Source organism: Ascaphus truei, chromosome 6 (genome assembly GCF_040206685.1).
Source record: "Ascaphus truei isolate aAscTru1 chromosome 6, aAscTru1.hap1, whole genome shotgun sequence".
In the NCBI taxonomy this organism is placed as follows: domain Eukaryota; kingdom Metazoa; phylum Chordata; class Amphibia; order Anura; family Ascaphidae; genus Ascaphus; species Ascaphus truei.
The window spans coordinates 31,663,851-31,687,207 of record NC_134488.1 but is presented as its reverse complement, the minus strand read 5'-3'; the positions used below and the strand labels follow the sequence as shown (position 1 = coordinate 31,687,207).

General features: G+C 48.0%; 1 protein-coding gene across 2 annotated transcripts in view; it reads right to left on the bottom strand.

The window, feature by feature from the left end:
- HIVEP3 (HIVEP zinc finger 3) overlaps positions 1–23,357 on the bottom strand; it is a 68,815-nt gene that overhangs the window by 9,120 nt on the left and 36,338 nt on the right. Inside the window, exons 5-7 of one of the 2 annotated variants that reach the window (XM_075603847.1) lie at positions 6,970–7,145; positions 5,759–5,857; positions 3,658–4,544 (exon numbers count right to left, since the gene is read on the bottom strand). In XM_075603847.1, coding sequence (XP_075459962.1) covers positions 3,658–4,544; positions 5,759–5,857; positions 6,970–7,145 — 1,162 coding nt within the window. The remainder of the gene's footprint in view (positions 1–3,657; positions 4,545–5,758; positions 5,858–6,969; positions 7,146–23,357) is intronic. The other variant, XM_075603848.1, reaches the window with a different exon arrangement.

The following is a 23,357-nucleotide window of genomic DNA, read 5'->3' as shown; positions in this document are numbered from 1 at the left end:
AGGAATTAAAGGAAGCGAGAGGAGGAAAACAGGAAGCGAGAGGAGGAATACAGGAAGCGAGAGGAGGAATTACAGGAAGCGAGAGGAGGAGGAATTACAGGAAGCGAGAGGAGGAGGAATTACAGGAAGCGAGAGGAGGAGGAATTACAGGAAGCGAGAGGAGGAGGAATTACAGGAAGCGAGAGGAGGAATTACAGGAAGCGAGAGGAGGAGAAATTACAGGAAGCGAGAGGAGGAGGAATTACAGGAAGCGAGAGGAGGAGGAATTACAGGGAGCGAGAGGAGGAATTACAGGAAGCGAGAGAAGGAATTACAGGAAGCGAGAGGAGGAATTACAGGAAGCGAGAGAAGGAATTACAGGAAGCGAGAGGAGGAATTACAGGAAGCGAGAGAAGGAATTACAGGGAGCGAGTGGAGGAATTACAGGAAGCGAGTGGAGGAATTACAGGAAGCGAGAGAAGGAATTACAGGAAGCGAGAGGCGGAATTACAGGAAGCGAGTGGAGGAATTACAGGAAGCGAGTGGAGGAATTACAGGAAGCGAGAGAAGGAATTACAGGAAGCGAGAGGCGGAATTACAGGAAGCGAGTGGAGGAATTACAGGAAGCGAGTGGAGGAATTACAGGAAGCGAGAGGCGGAATTACAGGAAGCGAGTGGAGGAATTACAGGAAGCGAGAGGAGGAGGAATTACAGGAAGCGAGAGGAGGAGGAATTACAGGAAGCGAGAGGAGGAGGAATTACAGGAAGCGAGAGGAGGAGGAATTACAGGAAGCGAGAGGAGGAGGAATTACAGGAAGCGAGAGGAGGAATTACAGGAAGCGAGAGAAAGAATTACAGGAAGCGAGAGGAGGAATTGCAGGAAGCGAGAGAAGGAATTACAGGGAGCGAGAGGAGGAATTACAGGAAGCGAGAGAAGGAATTACAGGAAGCGAGAGGAGGAATTACAGGAAGCGAGAGAAGGAATTACAGGAAGCGAGAGAAGGAATTACAGGAAGCGAGAGGAGGAATTACAGGGAGCGAGAGAAGGAATTACAGGAAGCGAGAGGAGGAATTACAGGAAGCGAGAGAAGGAATTACAGGAAGCGAGAGAAGGAATTACAGGAAGCGAGAGGAGGAATTACAGGAAGCGAGAGGAGGATTTACAGGAAGCGAGAGAAGGAATTACAGGAAGCGAGAGGAGGAATTACAGGAAGCGAGAGGAGGAATTACAGGAAGCGAGAGGAGGAATTACAGGAAGCGAGAGAAGGAATTACAGGAAGCGAGAGTAGGAGGAATTACAGGAAGCGAGAGGAGGAGGAATTACAGGGAGCGAGAGGAGGAGGAATTACAGGAAGCGAGAGGAGGAATTACAGGGAGCGAGAGGAGGAATTACAGGAAGCGAGAGAAGGAATTACAGGAAGCGAGAGGAGGAATTACAGGAAGCAAGAGGAGGAATTACAGGGAGCGAGAGAAGGAATTACAGGGAGCGAGAAGGAATTACAGGAAGCGAGAGGAGGAATTACAGGAAGCGAGAGAAGGAATTACAGGAAGCGAGAGGAGGAATTACAGGGAGCGAGAGAAGGAATTACAGGAAGCGAGAGGAGGAATTACAGGAAGCGAGAGGAGGAATTACAGGGAGCGAGAGAAGGAATTACAGGAAGCGAGAGAAGGAATTAAAGGAAGCGAGAGGAGGAATTACAGGAAGCGAGGAGGAATTAAAGGAAGCGAGAGGAGGAATTAAAGGAAGCGAGAGGAGGAGGAATTACAGGAAGCGAGGAGGAATTAAAGGAAGCGAGAGGAGGAGGAATTACAGGAAGCGAGAGGAGGAATTACAGGAAGCGAGAAGAGGAATTACAGGAAGCGAGAGAAGGAGGATTTACAGGAAGCGAGAGGAGGAATTACAGGAAGCGAGAAGAGGAATTACAGGAAGCGAGAGAAGGAGGATTTACAGGAAGCGAGAGGAGGAATTACAGGAAGCGAGAAGAGGAATTACAGGAAGCGAGAGAAGGAGGATTTACAGGAAGCGAGAGGAGGAATTACAGGAAGCGAGAGGAGGAATTACAGGAAGCGAGAGAAGGAATTACAGGAAGCGAGAGGAGGAATTACAGGAAGCGAGAGGAGGAATTACAGGAAGCGAGAGGAGGAATTACAGGAAGCGAGAGGAGGAATTACAGGAAGCGAGAGGAGGAATTACAGGGAGCGAGAGAAGGAATTACAGGAAGCGAGAGAAGGAATTACAGGAAGCGAGGGGAGGAATTACAGGAAGCGAGAGGAGGAATTACAGGAAGCGAGAGGAGGAATTACAGGAAGCGAGGAGGAATTAAAGGAAGCGAGAGGAGGAATTAAAGGAAGCGAGAGGAGGAGGAATTACAGGAAGCGAGGAGGAATTAAAGGAAGCGAGAGGAGGAATTACAGGAAGCGAGGAGGAATTACAGGAAGCGAGGAGGAATTAAAGGAAGCGAGAGGAGGAATTACAGGAAGCGAGAGGAGGAGGAATTACAGGAAGCGAGAGAAGGAATTACAGGGAGCGAGAGGAGGAATTACAGGAAGCGAGAGGAGGAAAACAGGAAGCGAGAGGAGGAATACAGGAAGCGAGAGGAGGAGGAATTACAGGAAGCGAGAGGAGGAGGAATTACAGGAAGCGAGAGGAGGAGGAATTACAGGAAGCGAGAGGAGGAATTACAGGAAGCGAGAGGAGGAGGAATTACAGGAAGCGAGAGGAGGAATTACAGGAAGCGAGAGGCGGAATTACAGGAAGCGAGAGGAGGAGGAATTACAGGAAGCGAGAGGAGGAGGAATTACAGGAAGCGAGAGGAGGAGGAATTACAGGAAGCGAGAGGAGGAGGAATTACAGGGAGCGAGAGGAGGAATTACAGGAAGCGAGAGAAGGAATTACAGGAAGCGAGAGGAGGAATTACAGGAAGCGAGAGAAGGAATTACAGGAAGCGAGAGGAGGAATTACAGGAAGCGAGAGGAGGAATTACAGGAAGCGAGAGGAGGAATTACAGGGAGCGAGAGAAGGAATTACAGGAAGCGAGAGGAGGAATTACAGGGAGCGAGAGAAGGAATTACAGGGAGCGAGGAGGAATTACAGGAAGCGAGAGGAGGAGGAATTACAGGAAGCGAGAGGAGGAGGATTTACAGGAAGTGAGAGGAGGAATTACAGGAAGCGAGAGGAGGAATTACAGGAAGCGAGAGAAGGAATTACAGGAAGCGAGAGGAGGAATTACAGGAAGCGAGAGAAGGAATTACAGGAAGCGAGAGGAGGAATTACAGGAAGCGAGAGGAGGAATTACAGGAAGCGAGAGGAGGAATTACAGGAAGCGAGAGGAGGAATTACAGGAAGCGAGAGGAGGAATTACAGGAAGCGAGAGGAGGAATTACAGGGAGCGAGAGAAGGAATTACAGGAAGCGAGAGAAGGAATTACAGGAAGCGAGGGGAGGAATTACAGGAAGCGAGAGGAGGAATTACAGGGAGCGAGTGGAGGAATTACAGGAAGCGAGAGGAGGAATTACAGGAAGCGAGAGGAGGAGGAATTACAGGAAGCGAGAGGAGGAATTACAGGAAGCGAGAGGAGGAATTACAGGAAGTGAGAGGAGGAATTACAGGAAGCGAGAGGAGGAGTTAACGTTGCTGACACGTTCTTGGGACTCTTCATAGGCTTAACCACCACTCACGTTTCTCACCTGCTGGTGCCCTGGCATATGTGAGTCGCGAGTCCTCTGAGGTAGAGCATTTGATGGAAAGACCCCATGCTGAGCTTTGAAGTGGGTCAGCGCGTCTGACCTGCTCGGAACCGGTTCCTCCCTCCCGGGGGATGGGTAGCGGGGCGGTGATGGAAGCAGTGCTCTGAGTGCCGAGTACCGGACGGATGCCACCTCTCTGCTTGGTGACACGTGTCTCACTGGGGGGGAGGCCCTTCGCTCCGGTGACATGTAGGCCCGAGGGGACAGGTCCCGACAGGGCGACAAGTGCCTACTAGGTGAAAGCTCCAGCCTTGGGGACACGCACCTCAGCGGTGACACCTCCCTCCCTGACGGCATGCGTTGGCAAGGTGACATCCCCCTGCGGGGTGAGTGGCAGCGCAGTGGGCGTTCACCCGTAGGGGAGAAGCGTTTGGGTGAGGTTTCGCTCTTAGGGAGAAGGTGCCGTCTGGACAGGCCCAGTCTGCTGCCGCCCGACACTTCCTTACTAGGGGACCAGTGCCTCCGGGGCGACAGGTCTCGGGGGGCAGGCAGGTCAGACCCCAGAAGTTTCCAGGCTTCTCTGTCAGGAGGCTCTGTGGGGAGGTACGGACTGGAAAGCCGGTAGACGGGAGCCGGTACATTGTCTGTGCTCTCCAGGGGCCAAGCCGGCTCCTGGCGGGGGCTACTCCTGCTGGGCGAGATGGGGGTGCCCGCTGCCTGTTGAGGGTCAGGAGGCTTCTCTTCCTGACTCTCCTCTTCGTCCTCGTCCTCATCCTCCTCTTCATCGTCTTCATCGTCGTCCTCATCAGTGTCCTCCAAGTCTGAGAACTGGTGTTCCTCCAACGCGTCACTCTCCAGCCACTGCTCCTCACTGGTCCCTGAGACACGAGGGAATGAGGGTGTTACATATACACAGCACCAAGCATGTTACTATTACTCCAGTGTGTGAGCAGCTGCCTTTGGGGTGCAGTTCTGAAGGCGCAGGGAATGGAGCTATTTTGGGATCCTTTGACTGCTTTTGTGTCTCTGGAAATAAATTACAAATTGAATTTCTTTGGGGCCCCTGAATGGAAGCGTGTCAATCACGTGTTTTCTTTACCCTAATCCAGGGGGGGCTCAACTGCAGGTCAGGTATTCGGGATATCCCAGCTTCAGCACAGGTGGCTCAACTGATTGAGCCACCTGTGCTGAAGCAGGGACCAAGTGATCCTCCTGTGTTGAAGCAGAGACTGATCAAGCCTCCTATGTTGAAAACTTGACCTTTTTTGGGGGGAAAGGGGGGTCTTGAGAAACCCTACACTAATCTCACGCTGTCCTTATCAGAGAGCCAAAAAAAGATATGGGGGGATAAGAGTTGGGCACTTTGCCTGTGCAAACTCTTGTTGAACCCAGGGATATGGGAGAAAATCCTCCTAAGTCTCACCTCACCATGTTTACAAACGGACATGAAAAAATTATTTTTAAACACAGATTTGGATTTTAAAAACAAAACAATCCAACTCACCCCCTTAACCATGTTACTGGTACCAGCACACTTTGAGCCTAAGAGAGTGACCCTTTAAGCACTTTCTATTTTATTCAGTCTCCTCTGGGGTGGGGTTCAATTCCATCCTCAGCCAGCCGCCTTAATCCCTACACTCTGCTTCACATGACGGACATTACCAAAAGGTACATTCTCAACAGAGTTACCACATCTCTCACGTCTTTAACCAGCACTGAATACATTGCAGAAGTGTGTCAGCAAATCAGCACTTCTCCTTCCTGCCACACAAAGTAGCAGTCTTTCTGCAGTTCCCTGTGCGGGAAGTGGGAGGGAGCGGCGGCCAGGCTGGGAGATAAACCCTACAAATATTGTACCTCACTTATGTACTGTTCATCTCTCTCAGACTCTGGGTGTTTGATAGCCACACTCCTGCAGTGCCTAAATAACCACATCTCGGTATAAAAGGGTTAATAGTGCCAACACCAGCTACTCAACATCACAAACTTCATGCCATCCCTGCCAGAGGGATACGAAATGCCTGATCCACAAAAGGTCCTTGCGCTGCCCTGGTAGCAGAGTGGTTTGTGGGGTAGGCATTCGGTATATTACCTTCCTCAGCTTCCAGCTCTGCCAATGATGGGGGCATCACGCCCAGCTCCTGGCATTTTTTGCTGTGGGCTTTTGATTTCATGTGTTTAGTCAGGTTCCCTGAAAAGGCAAAAAATCCTGAGATCACTCCAGACATGAAGCAAACGGTGACACTGTGAATGCTTGTTTGCATGTAATTTCCCAGAATCCCTGGCTGCAGTAAAGCACTGTATGCTAAGACAGGGACATTTAACTCCAGTCCTCAAGCCCCCCAACAGATCATGTTTTCAGGATAGCACAGGTGGCTCAGTGGAAGACTGAGCTCCTCGTTGAGCCACCTGTGCTGAAGCTGGGATATCCTGAAAACCTGACCTGCTGGTGGGGTGGAGAACTGAAGTTGAGCACTCCTGTTATAAGAGATAATGGGGAAAGGCAGGGCTGCAGACCTGCGAGGCGGGAATGCATTCACAGGTGGTATTTTTATTGGCTGTATACAGCTGCAGTGGCCGTTATTCAAGCAAATCACGGCGCCGATTTCGTGTGCGCTGCTGTACTCCACGCAGCATGAACGCGGCCGATCGCCCCAGGCACCCGCGCTTATCGCGATTACTTTGTTGCATTTCATGGATTCTGTTTCTTTGGGTGCAATGAAATGAATGAATTGCAATGTGTACAGTTCTGTGCTACTGTGCTACTGTGTCACTTTCAGGTGTTTAAAAACCAGAACTCTAAAATGCCATTTTCTGCACTCATGTCTTAAGCTGGTACGGTTGGAAGACATCCCGCGTCGTGACATCGGTATTCCGATGTACACAGCGCGTGATTTGTTTGAATAATGGCCGCTGCAGCTGTATGCCGATGACATCCTCAGTGTCTTTCCACATGGGCCCCAGGTCCCCTCTTTCACACAGCGGGTGGAGGGACAAACGTCATGTCCTCTAGGTCCCCACTGCCTCCGTCCCCTTGAAGTGGGATGGACAAACTCCACGTCACCCAGGGAACATCAGTGTCACTGTCACCCTACAGCGGGAGGGACAGACTCCACATCCCATAGCTCCCATTCGTCTATGTCACCCTGCAATGGAAGTGACAAGACACCGTGTCCCAGGGCTCCCTTCTGTCTGTGCTCCTCTCCCCTTGCCAGTAACACGTGCCAGTGAATATTATAGATGTATATAATGACAGGCTGCTCAGGCCATGCATACGCCGGGCTCCCTGCCCTCCCCCCATACCTTTGGTTTTGAAGGCGAAGTTGCAGTGTTTGCACACGTATGGCCGGAGGTCGGTGTGCGTGCGGATGTGCTTCTTCAGCATGCTTGGCTTCTTGCACCGAATCCCGCACTCCTCGCACACGTATTTCCCCCGACCGCGGCCTCGCACGTAAACATACTCCTCATTAGACTTGTACCTGCAGGAGTGCGGTGTCAGAAAACATGCACCGATAAGAGACACGCCCCACTGAATAATGATGCAGAGTATCTGTACATTGATAATCAACACGCTGCGCTGTATAGTTATGCGGAGCATACACTTCAACCCCCTTAACTTATTACACATATATATTTTTTTTGTTTCACACACACACACATATATATCCTATATAAATATAGCCTGCAAATGTGTTGCAAGCGCCACTGGCAGTGAAGGGGTTAAAGTAGCAAACCAGGTTTGTGTGAAGAGAGATGGCAGAGCATAAGGAAAGATCTGGATGGCAAGCTCTGTGGCTCAGGCCTTTTCCTTGTGGTATCTCCTGTCATTTCCAAGCTCAGCTGGTATATGGGATTAGCAGACTCCATGTAATGTAATTCCCGCTGTGCCGGTGTAATTCAGACTCCTAAGTGGAAATCAATCCCACCCCCCCCCCTGCCACATCTGCAGCACTGATCACTTAACTGGAGCGTGTTGCTAATGGAAAACCCTGGTCAGAGCCCCCGCACAAGGCATCACCCCCGACTGACGCACCCCTTGGGCATGGAGATATGGTGTCATTCAGGTTTAGATCGGGTATGTGAGAGAAGGAAGGGGAAGAGTGTCTGGAAGATACATGGCTGAAAGGGCTACTGTATGTATCAAGAAAAATGTGGTGTTAAAAACAGATGCTTAGGGAGACATTTTCATACTGCGTCTGAGTACTTAGGGAGATAAGGGTACTCATGTTGATCCTGGATTTGTCATATGCCTTTAATGGAACAACTTGAGTGTACAGAGCTTTCCAACCCTCACAGGTCTCCTATTCAGGACTATGGAGATTTACACACCTCACAGGTCTCTTCTTCATGTGTACAGAACGTTGCAGACCTCACAGCTTTCCAAGCCTCGCAGGTCTCTTCTTTACAAGTACAGCGCTTTCCAAGCCTCTCTTCTCCAAGATATACGTACATGTTTATACATTTAAATGTGTGGTGCTACACCTCTAAAGCCACGTGTTTATAAATATATACGTTTGTATACACATGCATTATGGGAGATTTGAATGCAGAGTGGTGCCCAGCAGAAAGACGACGCATCAGTTGGTAAACACGGTGACAGCCACAGGAATGAACGTGGAGACAGATTGGCAGAATGTGAAAACTTCTACAATCATCGTTTCATTCTTCAAGAGGAATCCAAGTAGAAAATGAACATGCACCCAATGGAATCAAGACTGAAAGGGCCGATATCCCGGCTAACAAGAAACATGCGATGAAAAACTGCACCGTCCTTAACCGTTTTGACACAAGAATTGACCACCGACTGGTTTGCTGCAAATTTCATCTTAAATGTTAAGTTCGAGAGGATAAAACGGATTAAAAAAAATAAAAAACAAACAAAAAAAAATCAACAATAAGAACCTGAAGAATAACAGCAGAAAATTCCAACTAGAACAGAAAAGCACTTCAGCGTGCTCGAGGTGCCATGGGACATTCTAACAAACAATTAGGAAAAACATGTGAAGATTATAGCGGAGACGCTCAGAACAAAACTGGGGGAACAATTTACCCAAACAGGATAAGAAAACAGGCGATGAGACGAAGCAGTTAGTGATGAAACAGAAGAAGAAAGCAATACAAAGACTCAAGAACAAAAATGTATATACTGTACAGGGGGTGTGCAAGATCCCTGCCGTATCATAAAGAGGACTATCAAATATAACCAACGATTAAACAAGGCAAAGCATTGATTTAGGATTAGGAATAAACAAAATATCACACGCAAACCAGCCAATGAATCAACAATAAATACACTTCTAAAGAGAATCGAGCAAAAAATAGTGATGGTAACAGGGATAACACAGGACAGAGGCAGGGGGATCGCACCGCCGCTGCGCCCACAAGCAGCAGCAAAGGCAAGTCATTACAAATGGGAAGGCTCCCGGGGAAGATGGAATAACTAGTGACATCTTGGAAGGAAGCTGGGGAAGAAGTAAAAAATCACAGTAAAGCTCTTTACATGTAGCCCGAAGAACAGGAAATCCCAGGACAATGTAGCAATGCAATAGTTATCTTCATCAAAGAAAGGAGGCAAAGAAGACCTCAAGACCGGGCAGTCTACTAATCACTTCCAATATATTTACTTATTCACTAATTGGCTGCATCAGACCCTGGACTTTGCTCTGCCTAAGAACAAGCGGGATTTATTTTTCTCCAATGGACCAAATCAAGTTGTATAAAAAGAGATTTCTTGATATACGATCTACCATTCAATTTAAGATCTACATATTACCAAAAGAGCATTGGATTCGGCCTACACCTCAGCTGTTTTACACGCACTGAGACAAAATGTTGAACAAGTGTACACTGATACTACAAGGAACATTTACGAAATTGCCACCTAAAACATATTACATGAACATACAAGCACCATAAGGATTAGCAAGGATCTGTGCAACAACGAGACACCATGTCGCCAAAGACTTCCACAGCAACACTTGAAGAATTTTTATGACATTGAATTAGGAATCAAAATCAATTCTGAATATTTAAGTCACCTATGATTTGCAGACGATATTGTTATACTTGCCGCAAAGCTTGCAACCTCCAGCAATGAATTAGATCTGACCGAAGCAAGTAACATGAGCATCCATATGAATCTCGGCAAGACCCAAGTGATATTCCACAAATGTGTCAACTCAAGATCGAAATACATTGTATAGAAGTAGAAATAAAAAATGGTCTACGTTGGCCAGCAAGTATACTGATCTGTGTGGTTGATTTTAAGTGCTGGTTGTTTAAAGTGTGCAGTTAGAAACAGAAGCAGTTTGAACAAGGAAGCGGTTAAACAAGGTATAGTTTATTGAATTATAGTTTACTGCTAGTACTTATAAACTTCATAGTTGCTAGAATGAGCAGGATTGAAAATGCCACTCAATGCACATCTTGCCACATGTATGTGCACTTGGAGCAGCTGTTCCAAGGAGCATACCGCTATGGGAAGTGTGAGCGGGTGGTCTCTTTAGAGTCAGGGATTGCTGATCTGAAGAGGCAACTTGCAATATTGAGGGACATTGGCAATCTTGAAAGGGGTTTAGAGCTCACTGAGCAGGCCCTTGCTTCGACTAGTGGTGCAGATGGTGGCGCTGTTAGTGAGGAGCAGGTAGGTAGCTTGGTTGCTGTTAGTGAGGAGCAGATAGGTAGCTGGGCAACAGTTAGAAGGGGAAGCAGGGGCAATAGGGGGAGGCAGGTTGTTTCTGAGCTGACCCATCCCAATAGATTTGCCATGTTGAGTGAAGATATTGGGCGTGTCGGGGCAGAAATTGCAAGGCTGGGGGAGACTAATTCCTCTAGCAGCCAGGGGAAAAGTTCCTCCAGCACAGTGGGGACTCAGGATGCTCAGATACAAAGAAAGATTGTGGTGGTAGGGGACTCCATTATTAGGAAGGTAGATAGGGCAATCTGTAGCCATGGCCGCATGAACCGAACAGTTTGTTGTCTCCCGGGTGCTCGGATTCGGCACATTTCAGATCGGGTAGACAGATTGTTGGGGGGGCTGGGATTGACCCGGCGGTCTTGGTACACGTTGGCACCATTGACAAAGTTAGAGAAAGATGGAGGGTCCTAAAAAATGATTACAGTGATTTAGGCCAAAAGCTTAAGGCAAGGACCTCCAAGGTAGTATTTTCTGAAATACTACCAGAGCCATGCGCTACCGCAGCGAGACAGTCAGAGATCAGGGAGGTTAATGCATGGCTAAGAAAGTGGTGTAGGAAGGAGGGTTTGGGGTTTTTAGAGCACTGGGACTCCTTTTCTGAGAGGTGCCATCTATATTCTAGGGGCGGATTGTACATCAATGAAGAGGGATCTTATGTGAGGGAGAATGTTAAAAAGGTTGGAGGAGATTTTAAACTAGGATGGAGGGGGGAGAGAAATAAAACAGATAATGAACTAAATGGAATAGAGAAGGATACAAGGGGATATGGAGGTAGAATGGGGGCAAGTGCGAGTTTGACAAGCAGTGAGACACCCATAGTAAATACAGATAATACTAGAAAACTTCAAAAGACTAAACCAAGTGGGCGCAGAAAGGAAGGAGCAGATAAGATAATAGTACAGGCTGAAAAAAAACATAAATAAATGCATGCTTGCTAAAGCAAGAAGCCTGACAAAATGGGGGAGCTTGAATTAATAGCTGCCAGGGAGCAGTATGATATCATAGGCATTACTGAAACATGGTGGGATGAAACTCATGACTGGGCAGTCAATTTAGAGGGTTATTCCCTTTTTCGGAAGGATCGAGCAAATAGAAGGGGAGGTGGAGTATGTTTATATGTTAAACCGGATCTAAAACCTATTATTAGGGATGATGTTTATGAAGGGAATGATGAAAATGTAGAGACTTTGTGGATAGAAATTAGCAGTGGAGGTAAAAGTATAAAGAAAATGTTTGTAGGGATATGCTATAAACCATCAAATATCTGTGAGATTGAGGAAGCTAAAATACTTTTGCAATTGGAGAAGGCATCAAAACTGGGTCATGTTTGCATAATGGGGGATTTTAATTATCCAGACATAGACTGGGGAAATGAGATTAGCATTACAACAAAAGGAAACAGGTTTTTGGGGGTGCTTAAAGACAATTATATGACCCAAATTATTGAGGAACCAACCAGGAGAGGGGCAGTACTGGATTTGGTAATATCAAACAATGTATAAGTAGTAACAAATATTCAAGTCCTGGAACATTTGGGTAACAGTGATCATAACATGGACTCATTTGAAATAAATTATCAAAAAACAGATTACTTGGGTTCAACAAAGACCTTAAACTTTAGAAAGGCAGATTTTAATAAACTGAGGTCTAATCTACAAGTAATACACTGGGATGCTGTTTTTGCACGGAAAAATGTATAAGATAAATGAGCAGTCTTTAAAACATTGTTAGAAAAGCACACTTATCCGTGTATACCCTTGGGTTATTGGTATAAAAGAAATAAGTCAAAACCAATGTGGCTAAATAAACAGGTAGGGGAGGAAATGGACAAGAAGAGGAAGGCGCTTAGATTCTTTAAGTCAGAAGGGGCGGAGACATCGTATCAGAATTATAAGGAACGTAACAAAAAGGGCAATCAAATTAGCAAAAATGGATAATGAAAAAAGGATTGCAATAGAAAGTAAGGTCAACCCTAAAAAGTTCTTTAGGTACCTTAATAACAAAAAAATGAGAAAAGAAAATATAGGACGCTTTCAGTGTGAGATGGGCAGGCAGATTATTGGAGATAAGGAAAAAGCAGAGGTATTAAACACATTCTTTGCCTCTGTGTTTACGAGGGAAGAATCAAGTTCAATAGAAGTGCCGCAGGAGGAAGCCACAAGCTCCATATTAATGAACAATTGGTTACCCGAGGAAGAAGTTCATAAGCAGCTTGAAAAAAATAAAGTAAATAAGGCACCTGGCCCCGATGACATACATCCTAGAGTTCTCAAGGAGTTAAGCTCAGTAATAGCCAAACCATTATTTTTAATATTCAAGGACTCCATTTCGACAGCCTCAGTACCACAAGACTGGCGTAAAGCAGATGTGGTCCTATATTTAAAAAGGGAGCTAGATCACAAGCAGGGAATTACAGACCTGTAAGCCTAACTTCAATAGTAGGGAAATTACTTGAAGGTTTAATACGGGATAAAATTCAGGAATACCGAATGGAAAAAATTATTAGTAATAGTCAGCATGGATTTATGAAAGATAGACCATGCCAAACTAACCTTATTAGTTTCTTTGAGGAGACAAGTAGGAATTTAGACCAGGGTAATGCAGTTGATGTGGTCTACTTAGATTTTGCAAAGGCTTTTGATATGGTTTCACACAAGAGGTTGGTGTACAAAATAAAGAAAATTGGACTCAGTAATAATATATGCACCTGGATTGAAAACTGGTTAAAGGACAGACAACAGAGGGTTGTCATAAATGGGACTTTTTCAGGTTGGGCTAAAGTCGTGAGTGGAGTACCTCAGGGATCGGTACTGGGACCCCTGCTTTTTAATTTGTTTATTAATGACCTTGAGGTTGGCATCGAGAGCAAAGTCTCCATCTTTGCTGATGATACTAAATTGTGTAAGGTAGTAGAATCAGAGCAGGATGTAATTTCTCTTCAGAAGGACTTGGAGAGACTGGAAACGTGGGCAGGTAAATGGCAGATGAGGTTTTTAATACATATAAATGTAAGGTTTTGCATTTGGGAAACAAGAATAAACAGGTGACTTACAAATCTAAATGGGGATAAATTAGGGGAATCCTTGATAGAGAAGGATTTAGGAGTGCTTGTAGACACCAGGCTTAGCAATAGTGCCCAAAGTCATGCAGTAGCTGCAAAGGCAAACAAGATCTTATCTTGCATTAAAACGGGCAATGGATGGAAGGGATGTAAACATAATTATGCCCATTTATAAAGTATTAGTAAGACCACCACTTGAATATGGAGTACAAGTTTGGGCACCACTCCATAAAAAGACATTATGGAACTAGAGAGTGCAGAGAAGAGCCACCAAATTAATAAAGGGGATGGACAATCTAATTTATGAGGAGAGGCTAGCTAAATTAGATTTATTTACATTAGAAAAGAGACGTCTAAGAGGGGATATGATAACTATATACAAATATATTCGGGGACAATACAAGGAGCTTTCAAAAGAACTATTCATCCCACGGGCAGTACAAAGGACTCCGGGGCATCCCTTAAGGTTGGAGGAAAGGAGATTTCACCAGCAACAAAGGAAAGGGTTGTTTACAGTAAGGGCAGTTAGAATGTGGAATTCATTACTCATGGAGACTGAAGGCAGATACAATAGATTTGTTCAAAAAAAGGTTGGACATCTTTTTAGATGGAAAGGTATTACAGGGATATACCAAATAAGTATACATGGGAAGGAAGTTGATCCAGGGATTAATCCGATTGCCAATTCTTGGAGTCAGGAAGGAATTTATTTTTCCCCTTATGAGATATCATTGGATGATATGACTCTGGGTTTTTTTGTTTGTCTTCCTCTGGATCAATAAGTAAGTATAGATATAGGATAAAGTATCTGTTGTCTAAATTTAGCATAGATTGAACTTGGTGGACGTACGTCTTTTTTCAACCTCATCTACTATGTAACTATGTAACTATGTGACTATGTATCTATGTAACTATGTAACTGTCAATGGATGGGAACCAGATGAATGAAATCAATAGGAGAAGGAAGATGGTGGTGGAGCTCATTTAAAAGAAAAAGCTAATCTTCCAAAGGAATTTTCCTCTGTGCCTCAATAGCAAAGTGTTCAACCAGTGTACTCTGCCTGTGCTCACTTACAGATGGCTGTGAAACCTGGACCCTAAATAAAAAGATACTTCAAACAATACAAAGAAGTATGGAGAGATGCATGCTGGGTATTACCCGTAGAGACAGGAAAAATAATGAATTGGTTCAGAAGCAAACAAAAAAGTCTGTGAAATCATCACAAGGGTGAAGAAATGAAAATGGTGGTGGTCTGGACATATCGCAAGAGAAAATTACCATCTTTGGACAAAGAAGGAACTGGATTAGATTGCAAGGGATATCAAAAGATCCAGATGACAACCTAAAAGTAAAATGGGATGATGGATTTTGTTGGAGCAAAGTGGAGAAGAGGCCGCAGCACCTGGAAGATCATTGGGACGGCTTCACCCAAGAGCAAGAGTGGGGAGACCAGGGCTGAAGATGACACAGATATGCGCACACACACACACACCCACACACCCACACACCCACATACACACACACCCACTCCGGTCTCGTTAAACAGTGAACGCATATTTCATTACAATATCGCGGTTTTTGTTCGCACCGGGATCTTCCTCAAGATACAGAACAGTAGAAATGTGAACCCTCCATTTAAACCTTCACCTATAGCTAAATTGTGTAAATAAATTGGGAGAAAGATGTGAAAGACGTTTAAGTGAACATTGTCAAGTCGAACAGTTGCCAGGTAACCAAAAAAGGAAGGGGGGGGGGGGAAGATCGGTATGGTATGGACAGGATAACCTAACAGAGGTAAATAAAATCAGTCAGCGATGTAGTACAGAAAAAGTCCGGTGTGATTGACAAAATCCATATATACTTCTCCAGAGTCCGATAATACACGGTGAAAAAAAATAATAACCGGGTGAGGTAGATTGTTCTTACATTAGGTTGATATAGGATGCCAGGAAGAGGATGGAGAGATGATAAGTCCCCATCAGATTGGAGGATGCACAAAAAGTTCTCTGGGTTTACCAAGGAGTCAATCAGTAACCAGTCCAAGTCCAAACTTGTCTCATATAGAGTAGCAGCCGTAAAATCCACAGTTGTCCAGGATACCGCACACATTATGTAACATACTGTCCCTGTACGGAGCTAGATACCGCACACATTATGTGACATACCGCCCCTGTGCGGAGCTAGATACCGCACACATTATGGGACATACTGCCCCTGTGCGGAGCTAGATACCGCACACATTATGGGACATACTGTCCCTGTGCGGAGCTAGATACTGCACACATTATGGGACATCCCGCCCCTGTGGGGAGCTAGATACCGCACACATTATGGGACATACTGTCCCTGTGCGGAGCTAGATACTGCACACATTATGGGACATACCGTCCCTGTGAGGAGCTAGATACCGCACACATTATGGACATACCGCCCCTTTTGGCCAGGTAACCAAAAAAGGAAGGGGGGGGGGGGAAGATCGGTATGGTATGGACAGGATAACCTAACAGAGGTAAATAAAATCAGTCAGCGATGTAGTACAGAAAAAGTCCGGTGTGATTGACAAAATCCATATATACTTCTCCAGAGTCCGATAATACACGGTGAAAAAAAATAATAACCGGGTGAGGTAGATTGTTCTTACATTAGGTTGATATAGGATGCCAGGAAGAGGATGGAGAGATGATAAGTCCCCATCAGATTGGAGGATGCACAAAAAGTTCTCTGGGTTTACCAAGGAGTCAATCAGTAACCAGTCCAAGTCCAAACTTGTCTCATATAGAGTAGCAGCCGTAAAATCCACAGTTGTCCAGGATACCGCACACATTATGTAACATACTGTCCCTGTACGGAGCTAGATACCGCACACATTATGTGACATACCGCCCCTGTGCGGAGCTAGATACCGCACACATTATGGGACATACTGCCCCTGTGCGGAGCTAGATACCGCACACATTATGGGACATACTGTCCCTGTGCGGAGCTAGATACTGCACACATTATGGGACATCCCGCCCCTGTGGGGAGCTAGATACCGCACACATTATGGGACATACTGTCCCTGTGCGGAGCTAGATACTGCACACATTATGGGACATACCGTCCCTGTGAGGAGCTAGATACCGCACACATTATGGACATACCGCCCCTGTGGGGAGCTAGATACCGCACACATTATGGACATACCGCCCCTGTGCAGAGCTAGATACCGCACACATTATGGGACATACCGTCCCTGTGCGGAGCTAGATACCGCACACATTATGGGACATACCGCCCCTGTGCGGAGCTAGATACCGCACACATTATGGGACATACCGTCCCTGTGCGGAGCTAGATACCGCACACATTATGGGACATACCGCCCCTGTGCGGAGCTAGATACCGCACACATTATGGGACATACCGCCCTGTGCGGAGCTAGATACCGCACACATTATGTGACATACCGTCCCTGTGCGGAGCTAGATACCGCACACATTATGTGACATACCGCCCCTGTACGGAGCTAGATACCGCACACATTATGGGACATACCGCCCCTGTGTGGAGCTAGATACCGCACACATTATGGGACATACCGCCCCTGTGCGGAGCTAGATACCGCACACATTATGGGACATACCGCCCCTGTGTGGAGCTAGATACCGCACACATTATGGGACATACCGCCCCTGTGCGGAGCTAGATACCGCACACATTATGGGACATACCGCCCCTGTGCGGAGCTAGATACCGCACACATTATGGGACATACCGTCCCTGTGCGGAGCTAGATACCGCACACATTATGGGACATACCGTCCCTGTGCGGAGCTAGATACCGCACACATTATGGGACATACCGCCCCTGTGCGGAGCTAGATACCGCACACATTATGGACATACTGTCCCTGTGCGGAGCTAGATACCGCACACATTATGGACATACTGCCCCTGTGCGGAGCTAGATACCGCACACATTATGGACATACTGCACACATTATGGGACATACCGCCCCTGTACGGAGCTAGATACCGCACACATGGGACATACTGTCCCTGTACGGAGCTAGATGCCGCACACATTATGTGACATACTGTCCCTGTGCGGAGCTAGATACCGCACACATTATGGGACATACCGTCCCTGTGCGGAGCTAGATACCGCACACATTATGGGACATACCGCCCCTGTGCGGAGCTAGATACTGCACACATTATGGGACATACTGCCCCTGTACGGAGCTAGATACCGCACACATTATGGGACATAGTGCCCCTGTGCGGAGCTAGATACCGCACACATTATGGGACATACCGCCCCTGTGCGGAGCTAGATACCGCACACATTATGTGACATACCGCCCCTGTACGGAGCTAGATACCGCACACATTATGGGACATACCGCCCCTGTGCGGAGCTAGATACCGCACACATTATGTGACATACCGCCCCTGTGCGGAGCTAGATACCGCACACATTATGGGACATACTGTCCCTGTGCGGAGCTAGATACCGCACACATTATGGGACATACCGCACCTGTGCGGAGCTAGATACCGCACACATTATGGGACATACTGTCCCTGTGCGGAGCTAGATATCGCACACATTATGGGACATACTGTCCCTGTGCGGAGCTAGATATCGCACACATTATGTGACATACCGCCCCTGTGCGGAGCTAGATACCGCACACATTATGGGACATACCGTCCCTGTGCGGAGCTAGATATCGCACACATTATGTGACTTACCGCCCCTGTGCGGAGCTAGATACCGCACACATTATGGGACATACTGTCCCTGTGCGGAGCTAGATACCGCACACATTATGTGACATACCGCCCCTGTGCGGATCTAGATACCGCACACATTATGTGACATACCGCCCCTGTGCGGAGCTAGATACCGCACACATTATGGGACATACCGCCCCTGTGCGGAGCTAGATATCGCACACATTATGTGACATACCGCCCCTGTGCGGAGCTAGATACCGCACACATTATGGGACATACTGTCCCTGTGCGGAGCTAGATATCGCACACATTATGGGACATACTGTCCCTGTGCGGAGCTAGATATCGCACACATTATGTGACATACCGCCCCTGTGCGGAGCTAGATACCGCACACATTATGGGACATACTGTCCCTGTGCGGAGCTAGATATCGCACACATTATGGGACATACCGCCCCTGTGTGGAGCTAGATATCGCACACATTATGTGACATACCGCCCCTGTGCGGAGCTAGATACCGCACACATTATGGGACATACTGTCCCTGTGCGGAGCTAGATACCGCACACATTATGGGACATACCGCCCCTGTGCGGATCTAGATACCGCACACATTATGTGACATACTGTCCCTGTGCGGAGCTAGATACTGCACACATTATGTGACATACTGCCCCTGTACGGAGCTAGATACCGCACACATTATGGGACATACCGTCCCTGTGAGGAGCTAGATACCGCACACATTATGTGACATACTGCCCCTGTGCGGAGCTAGATACCGCACATATTATGGGACATACCGCCCCTGTACGGAGCTAGATACCGCACACATTATGGGACATACCGCCCCTGTGCGGAGCTAGATACCGCACTTTATGGGACATACTGCCCCTGTACGGAGCTAGATACCGCACATTATGTGACATACCGTCCCTGTGCGGAGCTAGATACAGCACACATTATGGGACATACCGTCCCTGTGCGGAGCTAGATACCGCACACATTATGTGACATATTGCCCCTGTGCGGAGCTAGATACCGCACACATTATGTGACATACTGTCCCTGTGCGGAGCTAGATACCGCACACATTATGTGACATACTGTCCCTGTGCGGAGCTAGATACCGCACACATTATGGGACATACTGTCCCTGTGCGGAGCTAGATACCGCACACATTATGGGACATACTGCCCCTGTGCGGAGCTAGATAGCGCACACATTATGGGACATACTGCCCCTGTGCGGAGCTAGATACCGCACACATTATGTGACATACTGCCCCTGTACGGAGCTAGATACCGCACACATTATGGGACATACCGCCCCTCTGCGGAGCTAGATACTGCACACATTATGTGACATACCGTCCCTGTGCGGAGCTAGATACCGCACATATTATGTGACATACCGTCCCTGTGAGGAGCTAGATACCGCACACATTATGGGACATACCGCCCCTATACGGAGCTAGATACCGCACACATTATGTGACATACCGTCCCTGTGAGGAGCTAGATACCGCACACATTATGGGACATACTATACTGCCCCTGTGCGGAGCTAGATACCGCACACATTATGTGACATACTGCCCCTGTGCGGAGCTAGATACCGCACACATTATGTGACATACTGCCCCTGTGCGGAGCTAGATACCGCACACATTATGGGACATACTGCCCCTGTGCGGAGCTAGATACCGCACACATTATGGGACATACCGTCCCTGTGCGGAGCTAGATACCGCACATATTATGGGACATACCGCCCCTGTGCGGAGCTAGATACCGCACACATTATGGGACATACCGTCCCTGTGCGGAGCTAGATACTGCACACATTATGTGACATACTGTCCCTGTGCGGAGCTAGATACCGCACACATTATGGGACATACTGCCCCTGTGCGGAGCTAGATACCGCACACATTATGGGACATACAGCCCTGTGCGGAGCTAGATACCGCACACATTATGGGACATACCGCCCCTGTGCGGAGCTAGATACTGCACACATTATGTGACATACCGCCCCTGTGCGGAGCTAGATACTGCACACATTATGGGACATACCGCCCCTGTACGGAGCTAGATACCGCATACATTATGGGACATACCGCCCCTGTGCGGAGCTAGATACCGCACACATTATGGGACATACCGTCCCTGTGCGGAGCTAGATACCGCACACATTATGTGACATACCGCCCCTGTGCGGAGCTAGATACCGCACACATTATGGACATACCGCCCCTGTGCGGAGCTAGATACCGCACACATTATGGTACATACTGTCCCTGTGCGGAGCTAGATACCGCACACATTATGGGACATACCGCCCCTGTGCGGAGCTAGATACCGCACACATTATGGGACATACTGCCCCTGTGCGGAGCTAGATACTGCACACATTATGTGACATACTGCCCCTGTGTGGAGCTAGATACCGCACACATTATGTGACATACCGCCCCTGTGCGGAGCTAGATACCGCACACATTATGGGACATACCGTCCCTGTGCGGAGCTAGATACTGCACACATTCTGTGACATACTGCCCCTGTACGGAGCTAGATACCGCACACATTATGGGACATACCGCCCCTGTGCGGAGCTAGATACCGCACACATTATGGGACATACCGCCCCTGTGCGGAGCTAGATACCGCACACATTATGGGACATACTGCCCCTGTGCGGAGCTAGATACCGCACACATTATGGGACATACCGCCCCTGTGCGGAGCTAGATACCGCACACATTATGGGACATACTGCCCCTGTACGGAGCTAGATACCGCACACATTATGAGACATACTGTCCCTGTACGGAGCTAGATACCGCACACATTATGTGACATACTGTCCCTGTACGGAGCTAGATACCGCACACATTATGGGACATACCGCCCCTGTGCGGAGCTAAATACCGCACACATTATGGGACATACCGCCCCTGTGCGGAGCTAGATACCGCACACATTATGGACATACCGCCCCTGTGCGGAGCTAGATACCGCACACATTATGGGACATACCGTCCCTGTGCGGAGCTAGATACCGCACACATTATGGGACATACCGCCCCTGTGCGGAGCTAGATACCGCACACATTATGGGACATACTGCCCCTGTGCGGAGCTAGATACTGCACACATTATGTGACATACTGCCCCTGTGTGGAGCTAGATACCGCATACATTATGGGACATACCGCCCCTGTGCGGAGCTAGATACCGCACACATTATGGGACATACCGTCCCTGTGTGGAGCTAGATACCGCACACATTATGGGACATACCGCCCCTGTGCGGAGCTAGATACTGCACACATTATGTGACATACCGCCCCTGTGCGGAGCTAGATACCGCACACATTATGGGACATACTGCCCCTGTACGGAGCTAGATACCGCATACATTATGGGACATACCGCCCCTGTGCGGAGCTAGATACCGCACACATTATGGGACATACCGTCCCTGTGCGGAGCTAGATACCGCACACATTATGTGACATACCGCCCCTGTGCGGAGCTAGATACCGCACACATTATGGACATACCGCCCCTGTGCGGAGCTAGATACCGCACACATTATGGTACATACTGTCCCTGTGCGGAGCTAGATACCGCACACATTATGGGACATACCGCCCCTGTGCGGAGCTAGATACCGCACACATTATGGGACATACTGCCCCTGTGCGGAGCTAGATACTGCACACATTATGTGACATACTGCCCCTGTGTGGAGCTAGATACCGCACACATTATGTGACATACCGCCCCTGTGCGGAGCTAGATACCGCACACATTATGGGACATACCGTCCCTGTGCGGAGCTAGATACTGCACACATTCTGTGACATACTGCCCCTGTACGGAGCTAGATACCGCACACATTATGGGACATACCGCCCCTGTGCGGAGCTAGATACCGCACACATTATGGGACATACCGCCCCTGTGCGGAGCTAGATACCGCACACATTATGGGACATACTGCCCCTGTGCGGAGCTAGATACCGCACACATTATGGGACATACCGCCCCTGTGCGGAGCTAGATACCGCACACATTATGGGACATACTGCCCCTGTACGGAGCTAGATACCGCACACATTATGAGACATACTGTCCCTGTACGGAGCTAGATACCGCACACATTATGTGACATACTGTCCCTGTACGGAGCTAGATACCGCACACATTATGGGACATACCGCCCCTGTGCGGAGCTAAATACCGCACACATTATGGGACATACCGCCCCTGTGCGGAGCTAGATACCGCACACATTATGGACATACCGCCCCTGTGCGGAGCTAGATACCGCACACATTATGGGACATACCGTCCCTGTGCGGAGCTAGATACCGCACACATTATGGGACATACCGCCCCTGTGCGGAGCTAGATACCGCACACATTATGGGACATACTGCCCCTGTGCGGAGCTAGATACTGCACACATTATGTGACATACTGCCCCTGTGTGGAGCTAGATACCGCACACATTATGGGACATACCGCCCCTGTGCGGAGCTAGATATCGCACACATTATGTGACATACCGCCCCTGTGCGGAGCTAGATACCGCACACATTATGGGACATACTGTCCCTGTGCGGAGCTAGATATCGCACACATTATGGGACATACTGTCCCTGTGCGGAGCTAGATACTGCACACATTATGTGACATACTGCCCCTGTACGGAGCTAGATACCGCACACATTATGGGACATACCGTCCCTGTGAGGAGCTAGATACCGCACACATTATGTGACATACTGCCCCTGTGCGGAGCTAGATACCGCACATATTATGGGACATACCGCCCCTGTACGGAGCTAGATACCGCACACATTATGGGACATACCGCCCCTGTGCGGAGCTAGATACCGCACTTTATGGGACATACTGCCCCTGTACGGAGCTAGATACCGCACATTATGTGACATACCGTCCCTGTGCGGAGCTAGATACAGCACACATTATGGGACATACCGTCCCTGTGCGGAGCTAGATACCGCACACATTATGTGACATATTGCCCCTGTGCGGAGCTAGATACCGCACACATTATGTGACATACTGTCCCTGTGCGGAGCTAGATACCGCACACATTATGTGACATACTGTCCCTGTGCGGAGCTAGATACCGCACACATTATGGGACATACTGTCCCTG